Here is a 24,813-nt window from a genome sequence, read left to right as displayed (position 1 = left end):
CCATGACACTGTTCTTGCCCCTTTACTTCTCTCAGATAATTATGAAGTGCTTTGATTAATTAATTAATGTATACCACAGGAAGGAGGTCATACTAGGAGCAGTATCAAAGATAGACCATGATATTTGTAGAAATCTCTCTAACAAAATTAATGAAATTCTGTGGCCTCTGCAATATTGAGATTAAGGAACAGAAAATAATTGTTCTTATTCATCTGGTTGTCATTTCTTTAAGGCTGATTCTTCACTCCAATCTCCCCGTCTCTTAGCTCCCATGCTCGATATGCATATTTACAGTGGGGGGAATAAAAATGCACAGCCCTGTTTCCATTGCACGTAGAAGAACAAGGACTTCTTCCATATTGCTGAAAGCTCACGTCCTTGGTCTGGGGATTCTAGTGGACTGTAATGCAATATGGCAACCAAGAAGGCCAATGGGATTCTGGTCCGAATGGTGTTTAAAACAAGAGTTCTTAACCTTGGTGTCATGGATGCCTTTAGTAATCTGGTGAAGCCTGTGGACCCCTTCTTGGAATCATGTTTCTAAATATGTCAAATAAAATACATCAAAATAAAAAGGGTATTGAAATATTTATCAAATATTAAAAGAAACAAGGTCATGAAATCCAGGTTAAGAACCCCTGTATCTAGAAGGAGACAAATCATAGAACCACCATTCCCTTTCCTAGTCAGACTACATCTGGAGTAAGTATTATGTTCAGTTCTACCTGCCACCTTTTAGAAAGGACATTAACACCCTGGAATACATGTTGAGGAAGGTGACTAGGATGGTGGTAAAGGCCTTGAGACCATGATGTGCAGGGATTGCTTGAACAAACTGGAAATGTTTAGCTTGAAAAGAAGACTCAGAGCATACTTGTTTTCTTCAAGTTGAAGAACTGTCCTGTGGAAGAGGGATTAGTCTTGGTTTACTTGATTCCAGGGCATAGCAAAGTAACAGGTGGAATTTTCCAAGGAACAGATTTCAGCTGGATGTTGTTAGACCTCTCCAAAAGTGGAATGGGCTGCCTGAGAATGGAGTCAATTTCACTTTACTTCCCTGGATGACTGCTTGTTAGAACCATCATAGTGGGGATTCCTGGTCAGGTATGAAGTTGGACTAGCTGGCCTGGGAGGAGCCTTCCAGCTCTGAGATTACTGAGGAATACGACCACTTCATTTTTCTCTTTAGCTCAGGCCTAGGAGCTAGAGAGATAGTCCCTAGTCTTTCAATGTTTATATACATATGCCATGTAATAAACATGGGTATATTGCAGAGGGGAAAAGGGTTATAGGCTATCAATCTATTTCTGCATAAATGTGGAACTTCTTTAATAATACATGTGGCATGACCTCACCATAGTTCTAGATCCCGTCTCATGCTTATTACATTTTGCATGAAGACAGAATGTAGCTATTGCCTGTCAAAACTATAAATATGCAAAATCCTTTGGAAGGAGAACTGAACTGTTCTTTCTGTCTTTCTTTCAGTGCTTTCAAAGCTTGTCACCCCAAAATTAAGAGTTTCTACTTTGCAACTGACTGTCTGGAAGAAATGAATCAGTAAGTAATTTCTTTTCTGTAGCCAGTTGTTGTAGCAATATGGGAGCCCCTCAAGACCACAGAAAAAGATGATTATATTTCCTCTAGGAGTATAGAAGTTAACCCTAAATGCCTGTTCTAACTCCCAAGCACGCCTTTCTTTCCTCCATGGCCTCTTCAGGACCAGGGATCAGTATTGTGCTCTCATTCAACATAAAGATGAAGGCCTAGGATTGCTGGCTTTAGGATTTGCTCTTCCTGCCCCAAATAAGAAAGAAGTCAATTAATATCTTGAATTCATGCATGTTCATGGGCATATTTGTTTTCAAAAGGATTTTATCTATTGACTCTTTACCTACAGACATAGAAGATTTGGGGGATGGGAAGAGCCATGGGGGGAAAGGCATTGTACTATCTGAATTTATGACTGTTTCTGGATCTCTCACTATTTGTTTTTCCATGCAAGGTTTTGATTCCAGAGGTGATTGGGCTATATTTTTATTTTCTGTTGCTTCTGCAATTGTAAATGTAAATGAAGATTGGACACCTTTTGAAATGTGTATCCATATGCACTGTGTTTTGTATCAAGGATTAAATCATTTTCTACTGGCCCCAAAAGCACTGCTTTCATTGTGCACTCCAGCATATATAAGGCAGAAATGGGAGCAACTCTGAGCCCTTCCGAGAGCTTCCATTGTCAGTATTGTGTCCAAAATGACGAATGAGAGTATGGGGAGAACGAGGTGTTCCATACTCGAGTTCCCCGCACTTTTTAAAGTTCTGGTGCCTGGTCACTCCCAACTGCCTTGCGTTAGGTGTGTGCTGCAGTGAATAATCAATCCACCTGCTGGGTGATTTTCCTGCAAATCGAAATTGCTTTGCAAAATGAACACATGCATGCTATTGGGTTCATTTTCCAAGGGTGACTTACATTCTAAGAAATTCATTAATAATAAAATTAGCAAACTTGTTTCCTATTTGTCTGGGTCACTCTGCTGCCCATACTTCGACTAGAAGGTCCTTCTACAGATTCACCTCATAACCAATCAACCCGTCAGGCGCTCACAACTGTAGGTTTAGTCTATGAAATGCAATCCCCAGTATGCTGGCTACTTAGGCATCAATGCAGTTTGACTTTCATGGAAACTTTCCATGTAAATGAAGTATGCAACATAAGACATTAATTCCAATTAGGGAAAGCAGCAGGTTATTAATATTTTAAGGCATGTTGCAAAGCTTGGCTGTAACAGGCTCCTTATGTTTGGGTTTAATGCTGATAGGAAAACATGAAGCAACATCTCATTGGAAAAGGAAAATTGCTTAAATTTGTTTTCAACCTGCCAGTGAGTTTAATTGTGTTGGATTCAATCCTGTCACGTTGCTGGTGTCTAATATTTATGCCTATGAGACCCAAGCACAATGACATGCTTATTCTCTTCTTTGTCAGCATCATTAACTAATAAAGTGGAACAAAGAAAGAAATAAGAGTGGGTATGGGAAAACTCCCTGGAGGGTACGCGGGTACAGTCCTATGTGTGATCTGACACAAGAAGCCCTTGCTACAAGTGCATTTTGAGGCTGCATGTATGTTTCCGAGTTGAAGGGCATGGCATGGACTCTTCCACATCCATTCACATTAATAAGGGCATCTGCCATGGGCTCAACATTGGGCATGGCAGGGGAAAGGGTTTGTACAAAGGAAAGAGAAAATAGTCCATAACTTTGCCTCTGATGCCCCCAACTTTATACCATACCTAAAAACACTGCTGGCAAGTGCACAGATGATCAGTGAGTGCTGCCAGGCATCAAAAGAAATGAATGCCATGTTGTTGTTATTGTTCAGTCATTTCACAGTCGTGTCCAACTCTTTGTGACCTCATTAGCAGAGACACTGGAGTGGTTCGCCATTTCCTTCTCCAGCTCATTTTACAGATTAGGAAACTGAGGCAAACAGGGTAAAGTGACTTGGCTGGGATCATATATCTAGTTTATGTCTGAGGCCAGATTTGAACTCAGGAAGGTGAATCTTCCTGACTTCAGACCTGGCATTCTATCCACTGCAGTGCCACCTAGCTGCCCCCAAACTGTTTAAATCGTTAAACAGACTTGTGGTAGGGAGATTTGAGGTTAAGGGACATCTCCATGCTATGCTGCCCCAGTGTCTACCTCTGCACCAGAACTCAGGATCCCATCTCTGGGACCCTGAGCTCTAATTGTTGAACTTTCTGCTTATGTTTCCCAGGCCTAGGCCCCTCATGCCATCATGCCACCTCTCTATGCTTTCCCATTCACATTCCTATCTCCATCTCTGACCTGCAACTCATGCTCCCTTCCCAAGGACCCCAGGCTCTAATTGTTGAACATTTGGATTATTTTGCCAAAACCTAAGCCTACCATGTCATTTCCTGGACCTCTCTATGCTATGTTGTTTGTGCTCCTGTCTCCACCTTTGACCTAGAATGCAGGAGCCCTCCCTTGAGACCCTATTGCCTAATTAGCAAGTTTTCACAGTATTTTGCCTGGTCCCTAATCTACAATACCACCTCTGGCTATCACTGTGCTAGGCTGCCTGCAATTCAAACTCTAAGCTCCCTTCCTTGGAAACCTAGGCTCGGATTGGTGACCATTCCCCTTATTTGATCCAAACTCGGGCTAATTATGTCACTTCCTTGCCATCTCTGTGCCATGCTTCTTGTGCTTCAGCTTCCACCTCTGACTTAGAACTGGGGTTTCCACCCCCAAGACACTGAAGTCTTCTTGATCCTGGACCTAGAACCATTGGATCGCTTCCCAGCCATCTCTCTGCTGTGCTACCCATTCTCCAGATTCTACTCCCAACTCTGAACTCAGACTCCCATCCCTGGGACTCGGGTCTCTAATTTTTGAGCAGGTACCACAGCTTGCCACACCTAGGCCTCCAGCACCATTTCCTGTCCATCTCTATGCCATTCATAGAAAATCCACAACCATGAAAAATTAAAACGTAATGCCTATACAAATTACAGTGGAGGACCTGGCTAAACCAGGCCAGTCTTGAAAGAATAAAGCAGATGTTTCAAGCAAAAGGGCTTTTGCCTTATTTGTCCAAATTGTCACTGCAGTTCTTAATTTTAGTTCCTCACTTTTTGACAGACCAGCTGACATGACTCATTCAGTGAACAGTGATAGAATCCAAGAATTCTGATTCTTGCCTTCTTCATCTTAGCTGAAAACCAAAATGCTGTTTTGTCTTACTCGTATTGTCAGATAAATATTAGAGTGATCCTATGACAAATATTGCTTGATTATATTTGAAATGGTAAATGTAAAATAAGAACTCAGAATCATTGTCATGAATCTCCATTAGTAATAAAAGATAATTAATAAGAGTCATAATTACGTTCTCTTAGATTTTTCTCAGGAAAAGTGACATTTCAGCTAAATTATTTCATTAGGCAAATAAAATGAGCTTGGAATATTCCAGTATTCCAATTACACTGAATGTTTTTTACATATGGATCATATCCAGCTGACCGAAGTATGAGTCCCAGCTCCACCATTTACTAACCATGTAATCTAGTGTGTGTCATTTACATTCTCTGTGCTTCAGTTTTCTCATCTGCCTTAATGGAATTGTGCAGATCTGATGAAGTAATGCAAATAAGATATCTTGTGTCTATAAATATGGGAATGTATATATGGAACATATTAAGTAATATGTGTGTCATGCATATATGGAAGGTATTATTAAGATGACTATTACTATTATCATCAGGTTGTAAGCAGGGTGATCAGTATTTCAGCCACTGCAACCATTGCTAATGAATTCAACTTACAACATAAGAGGGGCCGCAGTCTACGTCAGTAGATGGAGTACACAGGCCAGCATAATCATAAATCACAAATACTTGAAGAAATATCGTCATTTATGGTTGTTAGTCATTTGAAAGTGAAAAAGGAGCTTTGGAAGGAGCTTAGTAATAATTGATGAACTAAAAATTGTATTGAGTGAAAAGATTATCTTTCTTTGAGGAAACAATTTATCCTCAGTATCAAAATGTCCAATTAAAGAAATTCAATTTTCTACAGTTACAACGTATTAACACTCAAAAAAGGAATTAGTAAAACACATGTACTCATTATCTTAACAGCAAAATATGACCAACATAATTCCAGTTTATACATAATTTGAATATGAATACAGAACACTCCTTTTTTGTTTTGTTTCATTTTGTTTGTTTGTTTGGTGAGGCAGTTGGTGTTAAGTGACCTGCCCAGGGTCATACAGCTAATGTCAAGCATCTGAGGCCAGATTTGAACTTAGGTCCTCCTGACTCCAGGGCTGGTGCTCTTATCCACTGAGCCACCTAGCTACCCCCCAGAACACTCCTTCTAAGAAATGTACTCATCTTTACCACACATCACTTTAATATACAAGAAGCCCGAAACATTGATAGATAAGGTAACGTGCCTCATACTTGGCAAGAAACTCAAGCATGACTCCAGATTAAACTCTTAGATGACACATAGCCCTCTCTATATTGTATGTGATTTTTCTCTGACAATATTTTTAAAACAATATGCAGTGGTTTTTTTAATGGAATACTATGATTTTGATGTTTGCAAATGCCCTTATAGTTAATGTCACTAGGAAATTTAAGCAACACAAGCTTAAGTCAAAAAAGAGGAAGGAAAATAGCCAGTGAATTGACAGAGTTATCATTTAAAAGAATACTTCTTATTATCTGTGGTAAAAAAAGATACACCTAAAGAAAGCATGAATTATCCCAATTACCTTGTTGACTGTTAAACCGTCAAGAGTATCTTCTGTTTGGCTGACAAATCTAGATGGACACCACGTGAAACAAAATTACTGGATCATGCCCAGTGATCCAGCCAGAGCAAGTACCTAGACTTTATCCTGTGAGTGAATTTACTCCTCATCCCAGTAACTGTAGCAAACATAATTGCTGGAGTACTGACTGTCAGGAAGGATTTGAAGCATATGGATCAATGAGTTTATTAGTCAAAGTCATTTAACCTTCTTGTTTCAGTCTGGAAAATCAACTAAATTCTTTCCTCAGGAAAACAAAGAACCAAATGTTTGGACGACACAGGTACAAGCTCTGAGTTATTCCCACCTGTGACAGTGCTTATCCAAGCAGTGGTTCTGGACTAAATCAGCCCAGAAAATGCTTTGTATAGGTCCTTGGAAAAATCTTGTGAAACACTGAAGATTAATTTTTTATGTTCCATTTTTCAGATTAAGTAATATGGTGACAATGACAAAAACAGATATAATCTGAAATCATTGAAGTATTTAACTCAGGGAATGACTGGAATGGGAAAGAGACTACCTGAATCAAGGAGAAAAGGAAGCCCAGGGTATGAAACCACTGGAAATCCTTCTGGAAATAACCTCATAAAGAGAGAAATAAGGGCCCAACTATGAGAATTGGTCTTTCCCGACCAAATGAAACTAATACAAAAGTTTGTCAAGCTCATAAACCACAAAGAATTGAATCAGCTTTAAAATTACAATCTAATTCACTTTCTTTTTTCAGTCTGTGTTTTTCTGATACCAAATCAGTCATTTTGGCCAAACCGAACAGCTAGTCAATTCAACTGAAAAAATGGTCACTCCAGTTGTTTACTGAACTCACCACTCAATTGAATCAAAATCGTTGAAGCAATTCTTCATATAGACAGCCTAAGCTGAAGTTTTAAACAAAGAGCTGTTTTTAGTTGACATATTTAGTTTATCAGAATAATTTTATAGTTCTCTTTAAGTATTGCCTGGCTTCCTTTTTCCTGACATTCTTGACACTGAATTATCCTACCATGTTTGACAGAATCTATTGAATATGCCACACTTCTCTCCATAAATTTAATTAGATGACATCTGCAATAGCATAATTCATTTTTCCCAACTCATTCCTTTCGATATGAAATGTTCTCTTGCCGATTCTGTGACACGGCATACTAAACTGACATTAGTGAGGTACACGTCTTGAAGTGTCCGTTTAAATGAGAACTAAGCCAACTCTACTGCCACTAAGAGAAGTCTTAATTAACCTGATGATACTGTCAATAATAATATCCGTGTGGTCTTAGAAATGAGACATCAAAGCATTGCTTCCTTCCCGACTCGTTTTACTTGCTCCACCTTGTTGTAGATTCAAACTGTTCTCTAAAGAGGCCAAAAGAGAATTCAAGAACCACACATTGCCACCTCACTCCCCTGGCACACAGTTTCATTGCTTCAGTCAGGTGATGATCACTGAGTCCTTCAATACCTCTAATTGTAATTAAGTATATTGCTCATTCTAAAACTGCTCTTTTTTTTTCTTGACTTGCTCTGTGTTTCCTTGGGTCTGAAGAGGAAGGAAATTTCCAAATGTTTTCACTAAATGGCATTCAGGAAACAGAGAGATTGTATTTCTACCAGCTCCTCATTTGTTTGGCAACCTTAAATCTTTCCTTCCAGAAGTAAAGTTGCTAGAACCCAACTCTGACATGTTAAGCATTTGACATGATAAGGCTTCTGTGGAGAATTACAGCATGCTAGAAGGGACCAATACCAGAAAAATAATTACTTCTATAGCAGACCCCAAAATGGTCATCCATTCTTTGTTTGAAGACTTCCAGTGAGAGAATCAGCTAACTCTAGAGAGGAGAACAGCTCTAATTCTTTGGAAGTTTTTCCTTATGTCAGGCTTAACTTTGCTTGTGTGTAAATGAAACCAAAAGTTTAGAGTCTACAAATCTCAAATGAAATATTTGGAAAGTGAGTAAGAAAACTCTGAGTTGTTTTGATTAAGGATGGATTTAATGGATGACAAAAAAGATTAGCTGTGTCACTCTGGGCAAGTCACCTAATCTGTATGCCTCAGTTTCCTCAGCTATAAAATGGGGGATAATAATAGCACTTACCTCCTAGAATTGTTCTGAGGATCAAAATGAGATAATATTTGTAAAGTGCCTTGCACAGTGCCTAGCACATAGTAGGCACTTAATAATGTTTGTTCCCTATCCTTCTCTGTCTCCCCCTCCTAGGTGTAAATTAGCACTATTCAACATTGAAATTAGCCAGGTAATGAGCTGTTGTCTCAGTGGGTACATTGTGATCTTTCTAAGAAAACCCTATAAAATTCTTGCAATTGGTTCATTGTTCTTTACTTGCCCTATCCTGAGCCAGGCCTCTCTGGCCAGCATTGACATTGGATGGTTAATTACAGTGCTAACAAGGGTTAGTCCTTTAATTTGTGATATATACCATTTTTGTGCACACAGAGTAGTAAGTCCCCCCCCCCCCAACAACATGTGGGACACAAATTACTCTGGCTTTCTAAGGCACAAGGTGACTGTTAAAACAAAAATGTTAAAAAAGGAAGAGATTGCAAAAAACAGTAAGAAAAACGAAGTCTAACATCGGAGTAGTTGTGTACATATTCTCTAGACAGGTGAGCTATCCAGACACAAAGCATGCATGCTTGCCACGTGCAGAACTGTGTAAGTACCTTACTTCTTCCTGTGATCCCTGTCAAAGGCAGCAATAATATTGTGTTAGAAAAAAGTATCTACCAGGTTCCCCGGGTGACTTTTTGACAGTTAACATATAGCCTTTGTCAGGGCTTGATAGGCTCAGCCTTTCCCTCAGGCGCCACCACATGTTCCCAGGAGATCCCAGACTTTCTCTAATATTAGGAACATCCGTGTTCCAATAAACCTTATAGGAAAGAGAAATATGAAAAATTTGATCTGTAACTGGAAAATCATGGATGTCACGAAGAGCAGAAATCTGACCACTGAAAACCCTTGAGTCACAGCAGGATGGTATTTCATTTTGATGGTCTCTGTTCTGTTGTTATTTAGATAATAGGGGAAGTGTCAGTCACTGAACTCAGAGACAAAAAGAGAAAGAAGAAAGACATTAAGTCCAGAAGGCCCTTCTTCTGTGATCTCTACGTATTCCTGTCAGCAGCCTACCAAAGCGTGGCTCTTTCTTTATGACCCAGAAGATGCAAAACTCTCATAAAAGAGCCTGTTGGAGAAAAAAAAAATATGAATACTGTACTCTGTGTTTTAGGCACAGGTCTGCCAGAAACATTTATTATTAATTTAACATTACTCTAAATCCAAGCAATGACAGAGCCCCCTTCTCCCAAGCCCTCAGACACCTCTCCAGTGTAAGGCGACTTGAACAGGGGAAAAGATCACAATGTCATAAAATACACTTTAGATTTAACAATCATTTAATCAATTCCTTCTTTTGACCACTCCCCTCCAGAGCTTTCCACCAGCTGACCAGAAAGATCTGAAGTAATCAAAGGGACCTCCTCCCTTGAATTAGTACCCTCATCTCTTCAGAATAAGGCGAGAGGACAGTTCACTCAGTCCTAATATTCGGCCCTTCAAGAGCTGAGACAGTCAACCGATATCAGGCTGCTCTCTATTTGGTTACCAGCCCTTACCCATTTCCCCAGGGTCTTAGCTTTCTTCACCTTTAGCACACTTGTCTGAGAAAAAGAGGAAAGGTGAGAGAAAAGACATGAAACTGGATAAATGTTTCTTTCTTAATATTTTCTGTTGAACTACATGGGAAGTTTTTCATATCTTTCACAAGCTTTCTACCAGCATATCACAGGTTTTCCTTCCTATATATTCATCTTTTAAACATGGAACCTATTTCTCCTTTTAGAAAAGAACTATAGAATGCTGGGGAATTTTCCCTTAGCTCTTTTCTTTGCCAGAGTGAATGAAGAGGTCCAAAGTGGCTGAAACCAAGGAAAGGATTATCTATTGCACCTCCTTCTAATCTCTCCTAACTCTGTATGAATCAAACCTTTCCCTTTTTTCCTATTGTGCTAAAAGGAAAAGGCGCAAGGTAATGTGTCTTTAAAATTTAAGGCATTCTGCTTCTCATTTTTCTCTCTTCCCTCTATAGCTCTCTCTTCCTTCTATCTCTCTATTTCATCGTCTTAAATATGTGTCTAATTTATGATAACTTTCTTATGGGCTGGGACTATATGTCTGTGTGCTCTGTATGGTGCCTCTCACCTTATGGGCACCGAATGGGTATTAAAAGAAGCCTAGGCTTTAAGTGGAAAGACCAGAGTCGAATTTTCCTCAGTGATGTGTCACTGGGAGATGTCAGCCTGCAAGCAGGTAATGGACTTTTCCTCCCACACAAGACTCTTGGCCTTGTAATTGCCTGACAGCAACCGAACACTTCTTTCCTGAGCCCTTGCTCTGTGAAAATGTGTTCTTAGACTCAGATTAAGGGGGAGAGGGGGAGGGATGAGCAATACTGCAAAACCATGGAAGTCCCAAGATTTAAGAGTGCCTAGGAGAACAGTCAAATCATACAACCAAAGTAAAGCTCGAGACTCAGCAGCCAGGGTACCACCTCACGGTATTCATAATTTTGCACATGCCATGTTAATTGAAAAACTACATCATGCTAATATTTTCTTCAGTCCTTCAGAATCCATCTGTAAAGCTGTGAAATCATTTTAACCCAGGCCACAAATGGGAAAAGGTTACATGTAGGCAAATCCCAACAATATATTTATTCTGTGTTCCAGTACAGATCCCATTAAAATAAAGCTATGTATATAAGAAGAGCACCAAGGCAAAATAGCCAGAAACTTGGACAGTGCCTTGCAATGTGTTGTGATTGTATTTTATGTTTAAGGTCAATTTTATCTCTGCTTAACTAGCACTGTACCCTCTTAGAGGTGGAGAGAAAAGAAGAGTTTGGTCATTTCCCCCTCCTATTATTCACTTCACCTAGGCTTCCTAATAATAGTTACTATCTGGCCAGCATAAAGCTCTTCAAACCACCATTTAATTGACAATGACCCATCTTCTTAAATGTATAAATAAAAGAGACTTCTCCCAACCATTTATGCATTAGTACTTACCCCCCTTTACGCCTCTTCCTCATAAAACAACCTATTCACATTCTGAGTTTTGCTCCCTGACTCACATGAATGATATGCTGTCCTTTTTTATGTAAAGACTTCCCAGCTGATGCCCCATCAGTAGGACATGTGCTAGGAATTGTGTTTCTAGTGGTCAGAATGAAACTGGGCTGAGCTGTACTTATGCTCTTGCCCTGGTCCCTCTACAGGGCCAAGAAGGCCATCTGAAGTAGAACTAATCAGACTTTCACCCCAAAAGTATCTAGAACACTGAACTGCTTCCTTGAATACCATCCCTCAGTATGGATTGTGTTTGCCAATCCTCTTCCAGCAGCCCTGGCACAGTGGATAAAATGCTGGGCCTAGAATCAGGAAGACCTGAGTTCAAATCCAGCCTGAGACGCTGTATGACAGTGAGCAAATCACTTAATCTCAGTTGCCGCAGCTGTAAAAGGGGGATAATAATTGTAACTACTTCACAGGCTTGTTGTAAGGATCAAATTTGATAACATGCATAAAAAGTGCTTGGCACAGTACCTACCACAAAGCAGCTGCTTCTTCCCTTGCCTTTTAGGTGCCCCAGTGAATAAAGCACTAGGACTAGAGATGGGAAAACCTGAGTTCATATCCAGCCCCAGACACTTACAAGCTGTGTGACTCTGTGCCAGTCACTAAACTTCTGTTTTCCTCACTTTTCTCAACTCTGAAATGGTTATAATAATAGCAACTGCCTCCCAAGGTTGTCATAAGAATCAAATGAGGCACTGTCTGTAAAGCACTTAACATAATGTCTGGCATATAGTAATTGCTATATAAATACTTATTCCTTTCCCTTCTTCTCCTTCCTCCGAGATTCTCTGCCCTTCATGGTTTCAGAAAAGTATATAGAAACACTGCTGAAAAGTACTGATTTTCCTTCTCATCATACCCATGCTTTTAGAGATGGTTTCAGATAGTACAGTTGTTAGAAGACCAGATTCTGTCTTTGTAGAATCACATCTTACTCCCCATGTGAAGAAAAACAATTTTCCTCCTAGATTTCTCTCTGGCCTCAAAAACTAGTGTACTTTAAAATTATCTGTTCCTTTATGTAAGTGAGGTGTTTCTTTTTATCATACTCTCCAGAGTAATATGGCCTGAGTGATCATTTCTTAATAAATAGTACATGGATTATCTCAAGAAGATCCTTGAATTTTGAACAATTAGGATTATTTTAAGTTGAATGAAAGCTGTGAGGTATTTTTTTCTTTTGTGATATTAACATTCTTCTATATGGAAAATTCATTAACTTCTATATGTAACTTGAAGGTACAGTTCTATAGTCAACAGCTTGAAAAAAATTATGTTTAAACTTTTTCACCCTAAAACAGTGTGAGATGAATACTACAAAGGTGATAGCAGACCATTTTCTCCAAAATTACTCATAATCTCTTAATTGCCCAATTTAATGGCCTTTTCTCAATCCTCATCCTTCTTGACCTCTCTTTTACCTTTGACACTGGCCATCACCTTCTTTCCCTTAGCATTCTCTTTTCTCTAGGTTTTCTGAACACTGCTCTCTCCTGGTTCTCTTCCAGCCTATCTGACCTCTCCTTACTCTCCTTTGCTGACTTTTCATCCAAGTCACGCCTGTTAACAGTACATATTTCTTGGGGCTCTCTCCTAGGCCCTCTTCTCTTCCTCTATATTATTTCACTTGGTGATCTCATCAGATCTCATGGATTTAATTATTGTCTCTATGCTGCTGATTCTCAAATCTACTTATCCGGCCCTAACCTCTCTCCTGACCTGCAGTCTCACATCTCCAACTTCCTACAGGATATCTTGAATTGGATATTCTGTAGACATCTTAAACTGAGCATGTCCAAAGCTGAACTTATTTTCTTTCCCTCAAAACTTTACCCTATTCCTAATCTCCCTATTACTATTGAGGACATCACTATCCTTCCATATCCTAATCCAGGCTCAAAACATGTAAGTAGAGCCTCAACTCCTCCCTTTTCTTACACCCATCCAATCTATTGCCAAAGTCTATCAATTTCATATTTGAATATGCCCCCTTCTTTCTTCTGGTACAGGCCTTCCTCAACTCATGTCTGGACTATTGCAATAGCCTACAAGTGGGTTTGCCTGCCTCTAGTCTCTCCCCACTCTAGTCCATCCTCCTCTCAGCTAGCAAAGTGATCTTACTAAAGCACAGATCTAAATATGTCACTTTCCTACTTAATAAACTCCAGTAGGCACTGTACCAAGAAGGAGCTAGTTGAAAAGCAAATAGCAAGTTTGTGGCTCAGAACCTGGGAGTGGAGCAGTGTTTCAGAAGCCTTCAGAGAAGTAACTAGAGTAGGAATGTCAGATGAAAGAGAAGCCTGCAGTTCTGTCATCTTGAACCAGCAGAGGTACCCAGATGGCTGATAGAGGCTGAATTCAGCAGCATTCTACTGTTGCTGAGACCCAAACCCAGGTCAGGAACTTCCGGAGCTCAGACCAAATCGGAGGGAGGCAGCAATCAGCCTTTACCCTACATCAGATCCCTTTGAGAGCACTGAAAGCTTGCACAGTTCCCCTACCTGTCCCTGAGATACAGAAATAACCTAACACTCAATTACCTCCAAGAAAGTAGCAGTAAGACCCAAGCCAGACCTTCCCTCCAGGAGTATACAAAGCCCAAACCTAACATGAAGTCTAAAATCAAGAAATAGGCTGGAAGAATGAGTAAACAGAAAAAGAATGCCACTATAAAAAGCTATTATGGTGACAGGGATGCTCAAGCAAACCAAAGAGAATGGCTCCAAAACATCTACAAGCAAAGCCTTAAAGAAGAACACAGCTTGGGAACAGATTCAACTAGAATTCCTAGAAGAGATGAAGCAGGGGGTTTCTTTAAGAGTTAAAAAATGCAAAAAAAAAAAGAGTTAAAAGAGTTAAAAATGTTCTTATAAATGAAATGATAGTATTAAAGGAAAAATAGAAAAGAAATGAAAACTATCAAAGGAATAATTAGAAAGGGAATTAACAGCTTGGCACAAGAGGTACAAAAACTTGCTGAAGCAAAAATATCCCTGAAAATTAGAATGAACCAAATAAATACAAGCCAATGACTCCATGAGGCAACAAGAAATATTAAAACAAAGTCAAAAGACTGAAGAAATAGAAGAAAAAGTAAAATATCTCATAGCAAAAACAATTGATTTGGAAAACAGATCAAGGTGGAAAAATTAAGAATCACTGGATTACATGAAAACTATGACCAAAAAAAAAGTCAAGAAATGAAATAAAAACTGTCCAGATCTCTTGGAACAGGAGGGCAAAGTGGAAATAGAAAAAAATCCACCAGTTACCTCCTGAAAGAAACCCCAAAATAAAAACTTCCAGGAGTGTTGTGGCCAAAATCCAGAGCTTCCAGGTCAGAACAAAAATAGCACAAGCAACCAGAAAGAAAGAATTCAAGTACTGAGGAGTCAACGGTTTGGATCACACATAGTTTGGAATACGATATTCCAGAAAGCAAAGAATGTAGACTTACAGTCAAAAATGACTTACACAGGAAAATTAAATATAATCCAACAGGGGAAAAATAGATTTTTAATGAAAGTAAGGACTTCCAGACATTCCTGATAAAAAAAGATCAGAGCTTTGTAGAAACTTGGAAGTTCAAAAACAGAAATTAAGAAAAATATTAAAAAGTAAACATGAAAAATAATGTACTCACTCTTCTCACAGATGCATTGTAATTGTCCTGATGTAATATATGTAAGGCACTCTGCAAAACTACACATAAATGCTACATATAAATGCTAGCTATTTTTCTTTTTCTTCTTATTACTATTTGTATCTCCTCTCCCAGTATCTAGCATGATGTTTTGCATATAGTACGCACTTAATAATTGGTTCCTGAATACATGAATGAATTCTCCTCGAAAAGTTCCAATCCTAACCGTCATAAGTCAATGAAAGGCCAGAAGACCCTGAGGATTTCTCAGCTTTGCTTTTTCTTGACATGGCTTCCTATATCATGCCGCTTTTAGTTTTCAGTGAGAGCTAAAAATAACCACAGTACATCCACAGCAGAAGCAGAGAAACACTTTAATAACAAGGACATGCTTACCATCTGTAGCCTGCAAGTTGCCCCCATGTTGAAATGATGGCAATTGTCTTGCTAAATGTTTACCTGGTAAATTATCTTTGTAGTCTATTCATATTTGCTCTTTGGCTTCTGGCCTCTGGAAGAGTGAGGAGGTAGAGTGATAAGGAGTAGTAAAACATAGATTCAGAAAGCTATGGAAGGATATAGGTAGCTGAAAATGTCATATGTGAGTAGATTTAATGCCAGAAAGGACCTTGAAAAGGCAGGATGTAGTTCATCAAGGGACAGCATGGTGTGGTCAAAGGGATCTAGAAGCAAAAGACCCAGATTCAAATCTGTCTGACCACTTGTTAAGTACCGATGTGACTGTGACTAAGGACAACTAATATAAGCAATATTATTTCCTTTCTTCTACCACTTCCCAGTCCCCACCTCTACCCATTTCCTCTTCCTTTTCCTCAGTACAGAGGAGGAAATATACTATTTTGGTGTTCTTCATACTATCCATCCATGATCTTTGTACCCAGCCAGCATGGCAATTCTGAACTTCTAGAAGTAGAAAGAGGAAGAATTTGAGTTGTGGAAGGTCATGAAATTGGGAGTCAAAAGATCTAGGTTTGATTCTAAGCTCTGCTATTTGCCACTCACCTTGGGCAAGTCATTTCATCACTCTCAGCCTCAGTTTCCTCATGTGTAAAATGGGTATCATAATGCCTGTGATACTCAAAGGACTGTTGCAGATAACAATGAGATAACATATGCAAAGCACTTTGCAAATCTCAAAACTCTATATAAAGTTAATTATTGTTAACCTTAGTTTCCTAATCTACAAAATGAAGGGACTTGACCAGATGATCTCTAAGGGTACTTCCAGCTCTAAAATCCTGTTATCCTATAAGTATGGCTGTCATACTAGTGATTGCAAAAAAAAAACCAAAAAACAGGATATTCAGGACTTTATGTAATAAATTTCAGAATGATAGAGGAGTTTGATATACAACTTCTGATTTAAGACAGGGTATAGCTCCTCCACCTACTCCAGCATATGATGAGCCTGATGTTCCAGGTCGACACAGAACATTTCTAGAACACTTTGCCGTGCAGAATGGATCAAAAGTTGGGGTTGTTCCACTTCATCTGAGCTATCTGTTCACTGGCAGCAAAAGAATAGAGATAAACAACAAACTAACCCCCCCCATGCCTTACACGGGGCCTAGCACATGGTGGGTATTAATCATTGTTCATTATCAGGAACTAAAAGCACCTTCAGGATCATCAGTATACCATGTATGTAAAGTCTTTTAGTGTTCTTTTTTCTTTTTTGTAGGCAACCTGGGTTAAATGACTTGCCCAGGGTCACACTGCTACTAAGTGTCTGAGACCAGATTTGAATTCAGGTCCTCCTGACTCGAGGGCTGGTGCCTTATCTAATGCAGCACCACCTAGCTGCCCCATGTCTTTTAGTATTCTTTCAAGGCTCTTGCTTTTCAGATCCCAGGCAAAAAGCTGCAGGTGGTAAGCATGCCCTAAAACAAAGGGCTCTGAGCTCTATCCTCACACCCACATTCCTTTAGATGCCTTAGTCCCTTTAAATGGAAATGGAGTTTGTGTTCATTATGAGATTTTGTTTAAAGAGAGCTGCACATTGGTTCCACCTCCTCAGTCACTAAACTTACTGAATGCTCTAGTGATCTCTGCTCTAGCTCAGTAATAAAAGGTTTCCTTTTAGCCTTGCTGATGATGGACATGGTGATAGAAAGTGAGAAAAGGTCATAGAAATTAATCTGCTACATCCTCTGGATTTTTTAAGCCAAAGACTAAAGTTGAGAACTGCTTTTGATTAGTATTAAATGTGAAGGAGCCACCTTGGTCCTGACAGTCTTTGCCTTGGGCCATGAAATAGAGCTGTCTTTTTGAGGAATTAAGTATGAGTTTTAATAGGAAACCCTATTGAAAAGATGCTTGTATCATTTTTATTCCTAAAAATCTTGACAGTTCATTATCTGTAATGAAAGTGTAATAGTAACAGTATCTGAAGAAAGCAATATGCCCTTCTAGCTAAAACTTCAGAATAGCTTGTATATCTTGCCAGAAAAAAAGAAAGTTAGAATCACTTTGAACTGTCATCGGGGCCTGTCTAGTGAAAAAATATCTCAGTGCTTTCCCCTCCAATTTTTTTTTAAGCCTGAATCATGTCCTTTGTGGTTTTTCGATGCCTAACCTCTATCTGGTATTTAAGGCTATCCATGATCTGGCCTCAACTTACCCCTCCAGCCTTATGTCATCCTTTTTGTTGTTCATTTTCAGTCATGTCTTACTCCTCATGACCCCATTTGGGGTATTCTTGGCAAAGATACCAGAGTAGTTTGCCCTTTCCTTCTCCAGCTCATTTTACAGATGAGGAACTGAGGCAAACAGGGGTAAGTGACTTGCCCAGGGTCACAGAGCTAGTAAGTGTCTGAGGCCAGATTTAAACTCCGGGAGATGAGTCTTCCTGACTCCAGGACTGGTGCTCTATCCACTGCAGCACCACATAGCTACCCTTATGTCATCCTATTCTCATTTATATACTATATACTCCAATCAAACTATATACTTATCATTCTCCACATACTTCTCATGATTCTTTCCTCTGTGCCTCCCTCTGCTTGAAATGTCTTCCCATTTCTACCACAGTGTAGCAAGATCATGGATGGATATTATGAAGAACACCAAAATAGTATATTTCCTCCTCTGTATTGAGGAAGAGGAAATGGGTAGAGGTGGGGGCTGGGAAGTGGTAGAAATGCTTTCACCATTTCTACCTCTTCATATCCTACCTGTCTTTCCAATGCTACCTCTTCCCTGAAGCCTTCTGTGATCCTTTTCTCCTTCAACTAAAAGTGATCTCTCTTCTCGGACCTCTCCTGAGCCTCTGATTATACTTCTGCTGTGTACTTGAATTCTCATTATATTATTTACGTCCATGTCTATAGGGAGACCTAACCTAACATAGTGTTGTACACTGTGAGTCATTTAACGTCTCTGGGCACTGAGTTTCCTTATTTGTAAAATGAGAGCATCATTCTAAATGGACTTGAAGGTCTCTTCCCACTCTTAATCGGTGATCCTTTAATATATACAGGCCAGGATACAGAAATAACTAGAAGAGAGGGTTACTGAGTTACTTAAAGTGATCTTTACAAGATCCTGAAGAGCAGGAAAGATGTAACATTGCATGTACTGTCAGGACTCGGTTGGTGTGTTCATTAATTCTGATTTTTTTCTCTTTTAAAATATTGGTTGGGGGCAGCTAGGTGGCACAGTGGATAGAGCACTGGCCCTGAAGTCAGGAGGACCTGAGTTCAAATCTGACCTGAGACCAAATGCTTGACATTTACTAGCTGTGTGACCTTGGGCAAGTCACTTAACCCCAATTGCCTAAAAATAAAAAATAATAAAATTAAAATATTTGTCATGCTTACTAGGTGCTGGGGCCAGTGCGTGACGGGTGGGGGAAATATATATGGAAAGAAAGGTGATGTAAAAGCAAAAGATAACACATTTCCACAGAGGGATGCTTTAGGTAGAGTTTACCTACATGTTAATAAAACATTTAACAAACTCTCATTCTTTGGGACAAGGTGAAAAGATTTGGGCTAAAGCAGAGATGTCAGACTCACCTTCCTCTGCCACATGTGGGCTGCAAAACTCCCAAATACTGCCAGAACCAAATTAAAATGTAATTGGGCAAATGCAGCCTTGATATCAAGGAAAAGCTTCCCAACAATTCAAGCTGTCCAAAATTTAAACAGGCTGCCTCATGACTTTGAGGGTTCCCACTCACTGGAGGGCTATAATACAAAGCTAAATGACCACTACCCAGGAGATTTGTGTTCAGGGGTGTGTGTGTGTGTGTGTGTGTGTGTGTGTGTGTGTGTGTGTGTGTGCGTGTGTTGGATCAGATCCTCTCTGAGGTGTCTTCTAACTCTGAGATTTGGATTTTGTAAGCTAACTTTGAGGGAATTGTATGAGTGATTCCATCTTGAATTACTGGTCCTTGTGTTCCTGGTATAGATACAATGTTGATGTTATAACTATGTAAACCCTTTTTTGAAATGACCTCCCTGTTTTGTTTCGCAAGCTGCCCTTCTGAGTAAATAGAACATTCAGTGCAGCGTAGTTACGTGCTGTCGTCATGTCACTGATTTGGCGTTAGTAGGTTGCGAGCAACATTGTCCTTACCTTCAGACAAACCATTTTTAATCTATATTCTTGAGGCAACACGGGCTGATCGAACAAGCACAACACTAAGAACTTTGGGTTCTAGACCTGGCTATGGCCCTGGTTAGTTTGTGGGACCTCTGGCTAGGTACTACATATCGCTGGGCCCCAGTTTTTCATCTATAAATTCAGTGTGCTAGACTAGATGGTCTCCCATTCCTTCTGCCTCTGACATTATGTTTTATTCTTTATGAAACCATGAGGAGTCTTCTATGTTTCTGCTCTATATCCATTCCAACCACATCCTAGCTCAGGGCCTTGGAAAAAATGTGAGTCCTTAAGAAATGTTTGTTAAATTTAATTGTTTTGGGTGATTTTAAAATATCATCTTGAATAATTTAGGCAGCAGCTGAACTGAAGCCTTCACATTATTGGCCTTATCCTGTCATAAGCAAGAGGAAACTTTTACATGCATTGATTCAAAATGCGCTATTCCATAGGCCAATATTTCATTCTTAAAATCTCTCTAAGTGATAGAATTTAAATGATTCTTGAAAAGTTCATTGGTCCCTTAGACTTTAGACTTAAATTTTTAACATTTTTTCAAAATCTTTTGGAAGCAGTCGGAAGCAGACTTGTATTGGTGGTGTCTTAGTCCAGACCTTAGATTCCATTGGTATAAGGACCTCCCAAGGAGAACAGCTTCTCTGCCAGTGCAGATCAGCAGCTACTGTGCAACTTACAGTCATGGAAAGTTGCCCAGAGCACGGAGAGATTAATCGCTTTGGCTTGCCCAGGGGCAGGTAGCAGTATTTATGTCGCGGTTTGAAGCTGAGCTCAAATCTTCTTGACTCCTAGCTGGTTCTCTCTCCATTACTTCACTCTGCCTCTCTTTTTTAAGAAGAGAAGAAAAAAGCATGTACTTCAGAGTTATTAAAATCCCTAAAATGAAGCAGGATTGGAGAAACAGCGTAAGTAGTATTAATGTTCCTAGTGAAAAATATTAGGTATGATGATGCTTCCTTGGAGACCTATGCCTGATACAGAGAAAAGTATCATATATTTATTATGATCTTACTAAGGGTCTTGAATTATTCTTCCAAATGTTCTGAAATCTCAAACTGAATGTTTTTATTTCATTATTAATGTATGTACATTTTCCAAATTAATCAAATAAGTGCAGACATTCTCCTTCCCTTCATACTGTGTAGACAGGACTGACATATGTCTGAACATGAACTAATGGCAAGGTTATGTCAAGTCCAATTCACTGTACATACTAAGCTCTAAAAGAAAATTTGAGGATTTTTGCACTTCTTGAGCTTCTGATTATGACCAACCACTCTGACAATGAGGAATAGCATCACAGCTTTTGAGCTGGAAGGGACCACAAGTTTTCACGCAGACCTACCTTTGTGGAATTTCTATTGTAATGGGCACTCTTACATCTGTAAGATTTTTATTTCGGTACTGCTGTAGGAAGTTCCCATAACCCTGAGGGGGTCCATGGGAAGAAAATAAAGATGATTTTTAAAGAAAGGCATTATTCCGAGAATGATATAATATGTAGCTCTATTAGCAAACTATTTAACCATTATCTAATCCAAATGTACTGTTAAAAATTCTTTGAGTTCAGGAATAAAATTGAATGGACTTTTTGACTCATGAAATGAACAGTTATACTAAGGAAATCTCAAAAAAATGTTTCTGGCTCACTAGTGATAATGTTTCATTGGATTTTGTATGTCATCAACAGTAGTGGATTATAGTAGCACATAGTGGCACATAGTAGGCACATAAGAAATGCTTGTGTATTGGTTGATGGATCACAACCCTCATATACTCTATGACTTGTCCTCCTAGAAATTCTCAGCAGCATATCTTCCCACAAAGACTGTCTGTGGGTTTGCCTTTTGCTTTCACCATATGACTGGCCGGCCCACTTCCTTTTCTGGGCATACATTAATCCAATGACATTCTTTATGCCACTTCCGTTGTTCAGTTCTTTGTTGGTGATGTGTTGATGCCTACTCACATCTACCACGTAGCTATTCATTGCCCTTTAGGTCATCAGCATGTTTTAATCTTTCAGAGACTATGGATTGCATGACATGTGGAAAGAAAGATAGCATCATTAGAAGAATACTGTTCTTTAAAAAATGGGCCTTTGTTTCAGGGAGAAGCTTAGGCTCATTAAAAGCACTGAACATTTTCCTAAAGGTAAACTAGCTTGCTCTTTTCTCCCTGTTCAATTATGGGCTTGGCTTATTATCTTTGTCAGTGTCTGCCTGAAGTACTTCCTGCCAGATTAATTCCTAGGGACTGTCCACACAACTGAATGTCAGAATCTGGACAACACGCATTTTGCATCCACTTGGTTTTGCCTGTATGGGTACTTGGGCCAAATTCTTCTGAGTGGTTTGGGTTTAAGAGGCTCAGCATTGGTCCTGAACTTAATATAGTCAGCATAAAGTCATCTGCAAATAGCAGCATCTGGAGGACCTGATCATGTATGGGAAATCCCTGTTTCTTTTGGAACTCTGTATACCATTGATATTGTCATCGTTTAATATGTGGTACTACCAGGGGCAGCTAGGTGGTGCAGTAGATAGAGCACCAGCCCTGAAGTCAGGAGGACCCGAGTTCAAATCAGACATCAGATCAAACACTTGACACTTACTAGCTGTGTGACCCTAGGCAAGTCACTTAACCCAAATTGCCCCCCAAAAAAAAATATGTGGTACTACCAAAAAGATTGCCTATTAATCACTTTTTAGATAACATTTATTATCTTTTAGATAGCATCTATGGAGAAAATACATTTATCCAAACAATGTAAAAGAGAGAGTAGCAAGGTAGTCTTCCCGTACCCTTCTCCAGAAAGGATTCTAGATAATTATTAAAGTGTATATTATTAAATGTAACGTGGCATTCCATGGTCAAGCACATAGAATCTGAGCCAAGTGCCCTACAAATTCCAATATCATAAGAAAATCTTAGCTGCCTTCGTTTCCTCCATAGATCATACAATTAATAATGTCCTGATATGTTTTAGATACCTGTTTGTTGGGAAAACTCCCAGGCCTGCTGTGAGGATAAAATTGAGATAATATTTGTAAAGCACTTTGCAAACCTTAAAGTGATATATCACAATGTCAGCTGTAGCTATTAAACAAACTAAATCTTCAGTATACACTTTGTCATTAAAGAAGTATGCTAATAAGAAGAAAATCTGTTAATCATTTGACTGTCGGTGCCTGCTCATTCAAAAACAATCTAACTCATAAATTTCCTTTAGATCTATTTGAGATATTTTTAAACCCATAAAAGTAGTTATAAAATTCTGGTCACTTTCAAAATCTGACTTTAAATCAATGTTATAGAGATAGAAAGAAACCTCTGTGGGCTCTAGTAGGCCCATCCACCATTTTGTGGTCAATGATTTATATTCTCTTTCCACACCATTCTGCAAGTTTGTCCTTTGGGACTCATCTGAGTCACTCCATCCCAGGGAACTGTTCATTTTTCTTCCTAGGAAAACCTACCTCAGTGTCCCTTCTTCACAGTAACTACTGATCTTGTTGCTGTCCCCAGCTATCATGGAATCTGTCCATATCAAAAGTCTATAAGGAGGAAAGGAAGACTTCCAAAGTTCACTATGGAGCCTTGCAGTAGTTCTGAAATTTTCTGATATAAGTGGTTCTCTATGCTTCCTATAGAGCCAGCCCAGATTGCTTTTTCACATGTAACCATAGCAATTACTGTGGCATTTCAAAAGATAATTTTTTTTTCTGTCAATGCAGATCACAGTAGCATATATCTCTTAGTCACTCAGAAGTATACAAGCTGTGCTTTTCTGTGGTCCCAGAGAGCACAAGAGGTAGAAGAGCTATTTTCAGAGTTATACATTTCAGCACCTTGCTGTAGTATCCATGGACCCATTCCCTTCCCTTTTTAAAGAAGAATACATAAATCCAATAAGGAAAAATTATCTTATCTTCTTGATCTGGATAAATTGGCATATTAGATAGATAATTACAATATTATACAATTTTAGACCTAGAAATTCTAAGTATGAGCAGATCTGAAACCATTCCTTAAATTTTTAAGAAATTTATTCCCCAATTCTCTTTTTGTCCATGATCAGAATGTAGAAAAACTGAGGGGTCAACTGTTCCTGAAGGTTTTGTGGCTTTGGATTTTTGTAGATGTGGGAATGTGGGAGAGTCAATCAGAGTCGAAAGCTATATTCTGCTCTGACCAATGTAGTGTTCCAGAAGGAAATTCTTCACATATGGCCAAATGACCTACTGATCTTCAATGTTAATTGTGATTGTAACAATAACCTTCAAGGACAGATCTTTTGATAAAGACTAATGATCAGACCGTCTTCATATGCTGGATGGACTACTCGTTAATGTATATTTGGGGGACATAGTTTTTAAGGGCTAAAAGGAGTTCAGTTCTAACTTGAATGTCAAAAGACCCAAGTTCATTTATAATATAAAATAAAATGATAGGATTCAAGATATTTCTGTTGAGATCAGATGCAGTAGCATCTGTTTGAAAATGTTTTCAACTTTCCATCTGTCCATTTAAAAAAAATTCCTACTTTGGCAAATAGAAGTTGTTCAGTTTGGTTTGGTTTGGTTTTTAATGTATTTTGTGGTAGTTTTGTTTGTGGTGCCAAGAGACGTTCCTAAATGCTATAATCTGTAAAATATGTATGAAAAACCTATCCAGATTTCTGTAGATCATCAACTTAACAGAAGGCCAAAGTGTAAGCAATAGAGTATATGTAATATTTACCGTGAATACAGGGCCAGAACCTTTCCACGTGAGGAGTTTTGATTATATTGGAAGAGGTGTATGCCATGCTCTCTTTTTAAGAAGATACCATGCAACTGGATCATAAGTATTTAGCTGTCTTCAATAGTGACATTGTCAGAATTTTTTGACTAATATGATCTTACAAAATTATTCAATTTCCTAGTAATCCAACAAATTATTATTGATTAGGTCCTTTTGGTTAAGCAGGTTAAAATTATTCGTAAAACCCTCTCTTCAAAACCCCACTG

At 39.0% G+C, this 24,813-nt stretch overlaps 1 protein-coding gene across 1 annotated transcript in view; it reads left to right on the top strand.

Annotated features, from left to right (window-relative positions):
• LOC110193009 (connector enhancer of kinase suppressor of ras 2-like) overlaps positions 1-24,813 on the top strand; it is a 556,515-nt gene that overhangs the window by 514,558 nt on the left and 17,144 nt on the right. Inside the window, exon 19 of the mRNA XM_078147936.1 lies at positions 1,490-1,561. Coding sequence (XP_078004062.1) covers positions 1,490-1,561 — 72 coding nt within the window. The remainder of the gene's footprint in view (positions 1-1,489; positions 1,562-24,813) is intronic.

Source organism: Phascolarctos cinereus, unplaced genomic scaffold (assembly GCF_003287225.1).
Source record: "Phascolarctos cinereus isolate Bilbo 61053 unplaced genomic scaffold, phaCin_HiC Scaffold_8;HRSCAF=390, whole genome shotgun sequence".
NCBI classification, from domain to species: Eukaryota; Metazoa; Chordata; class Mammalia; order Diprotodontia; family Phascolarctidae; genus Phascolarctos; species Phascolarctos cinereus.
This window is presented reverse-complemented; position numbering and strand designations above follow the sequence as displayed.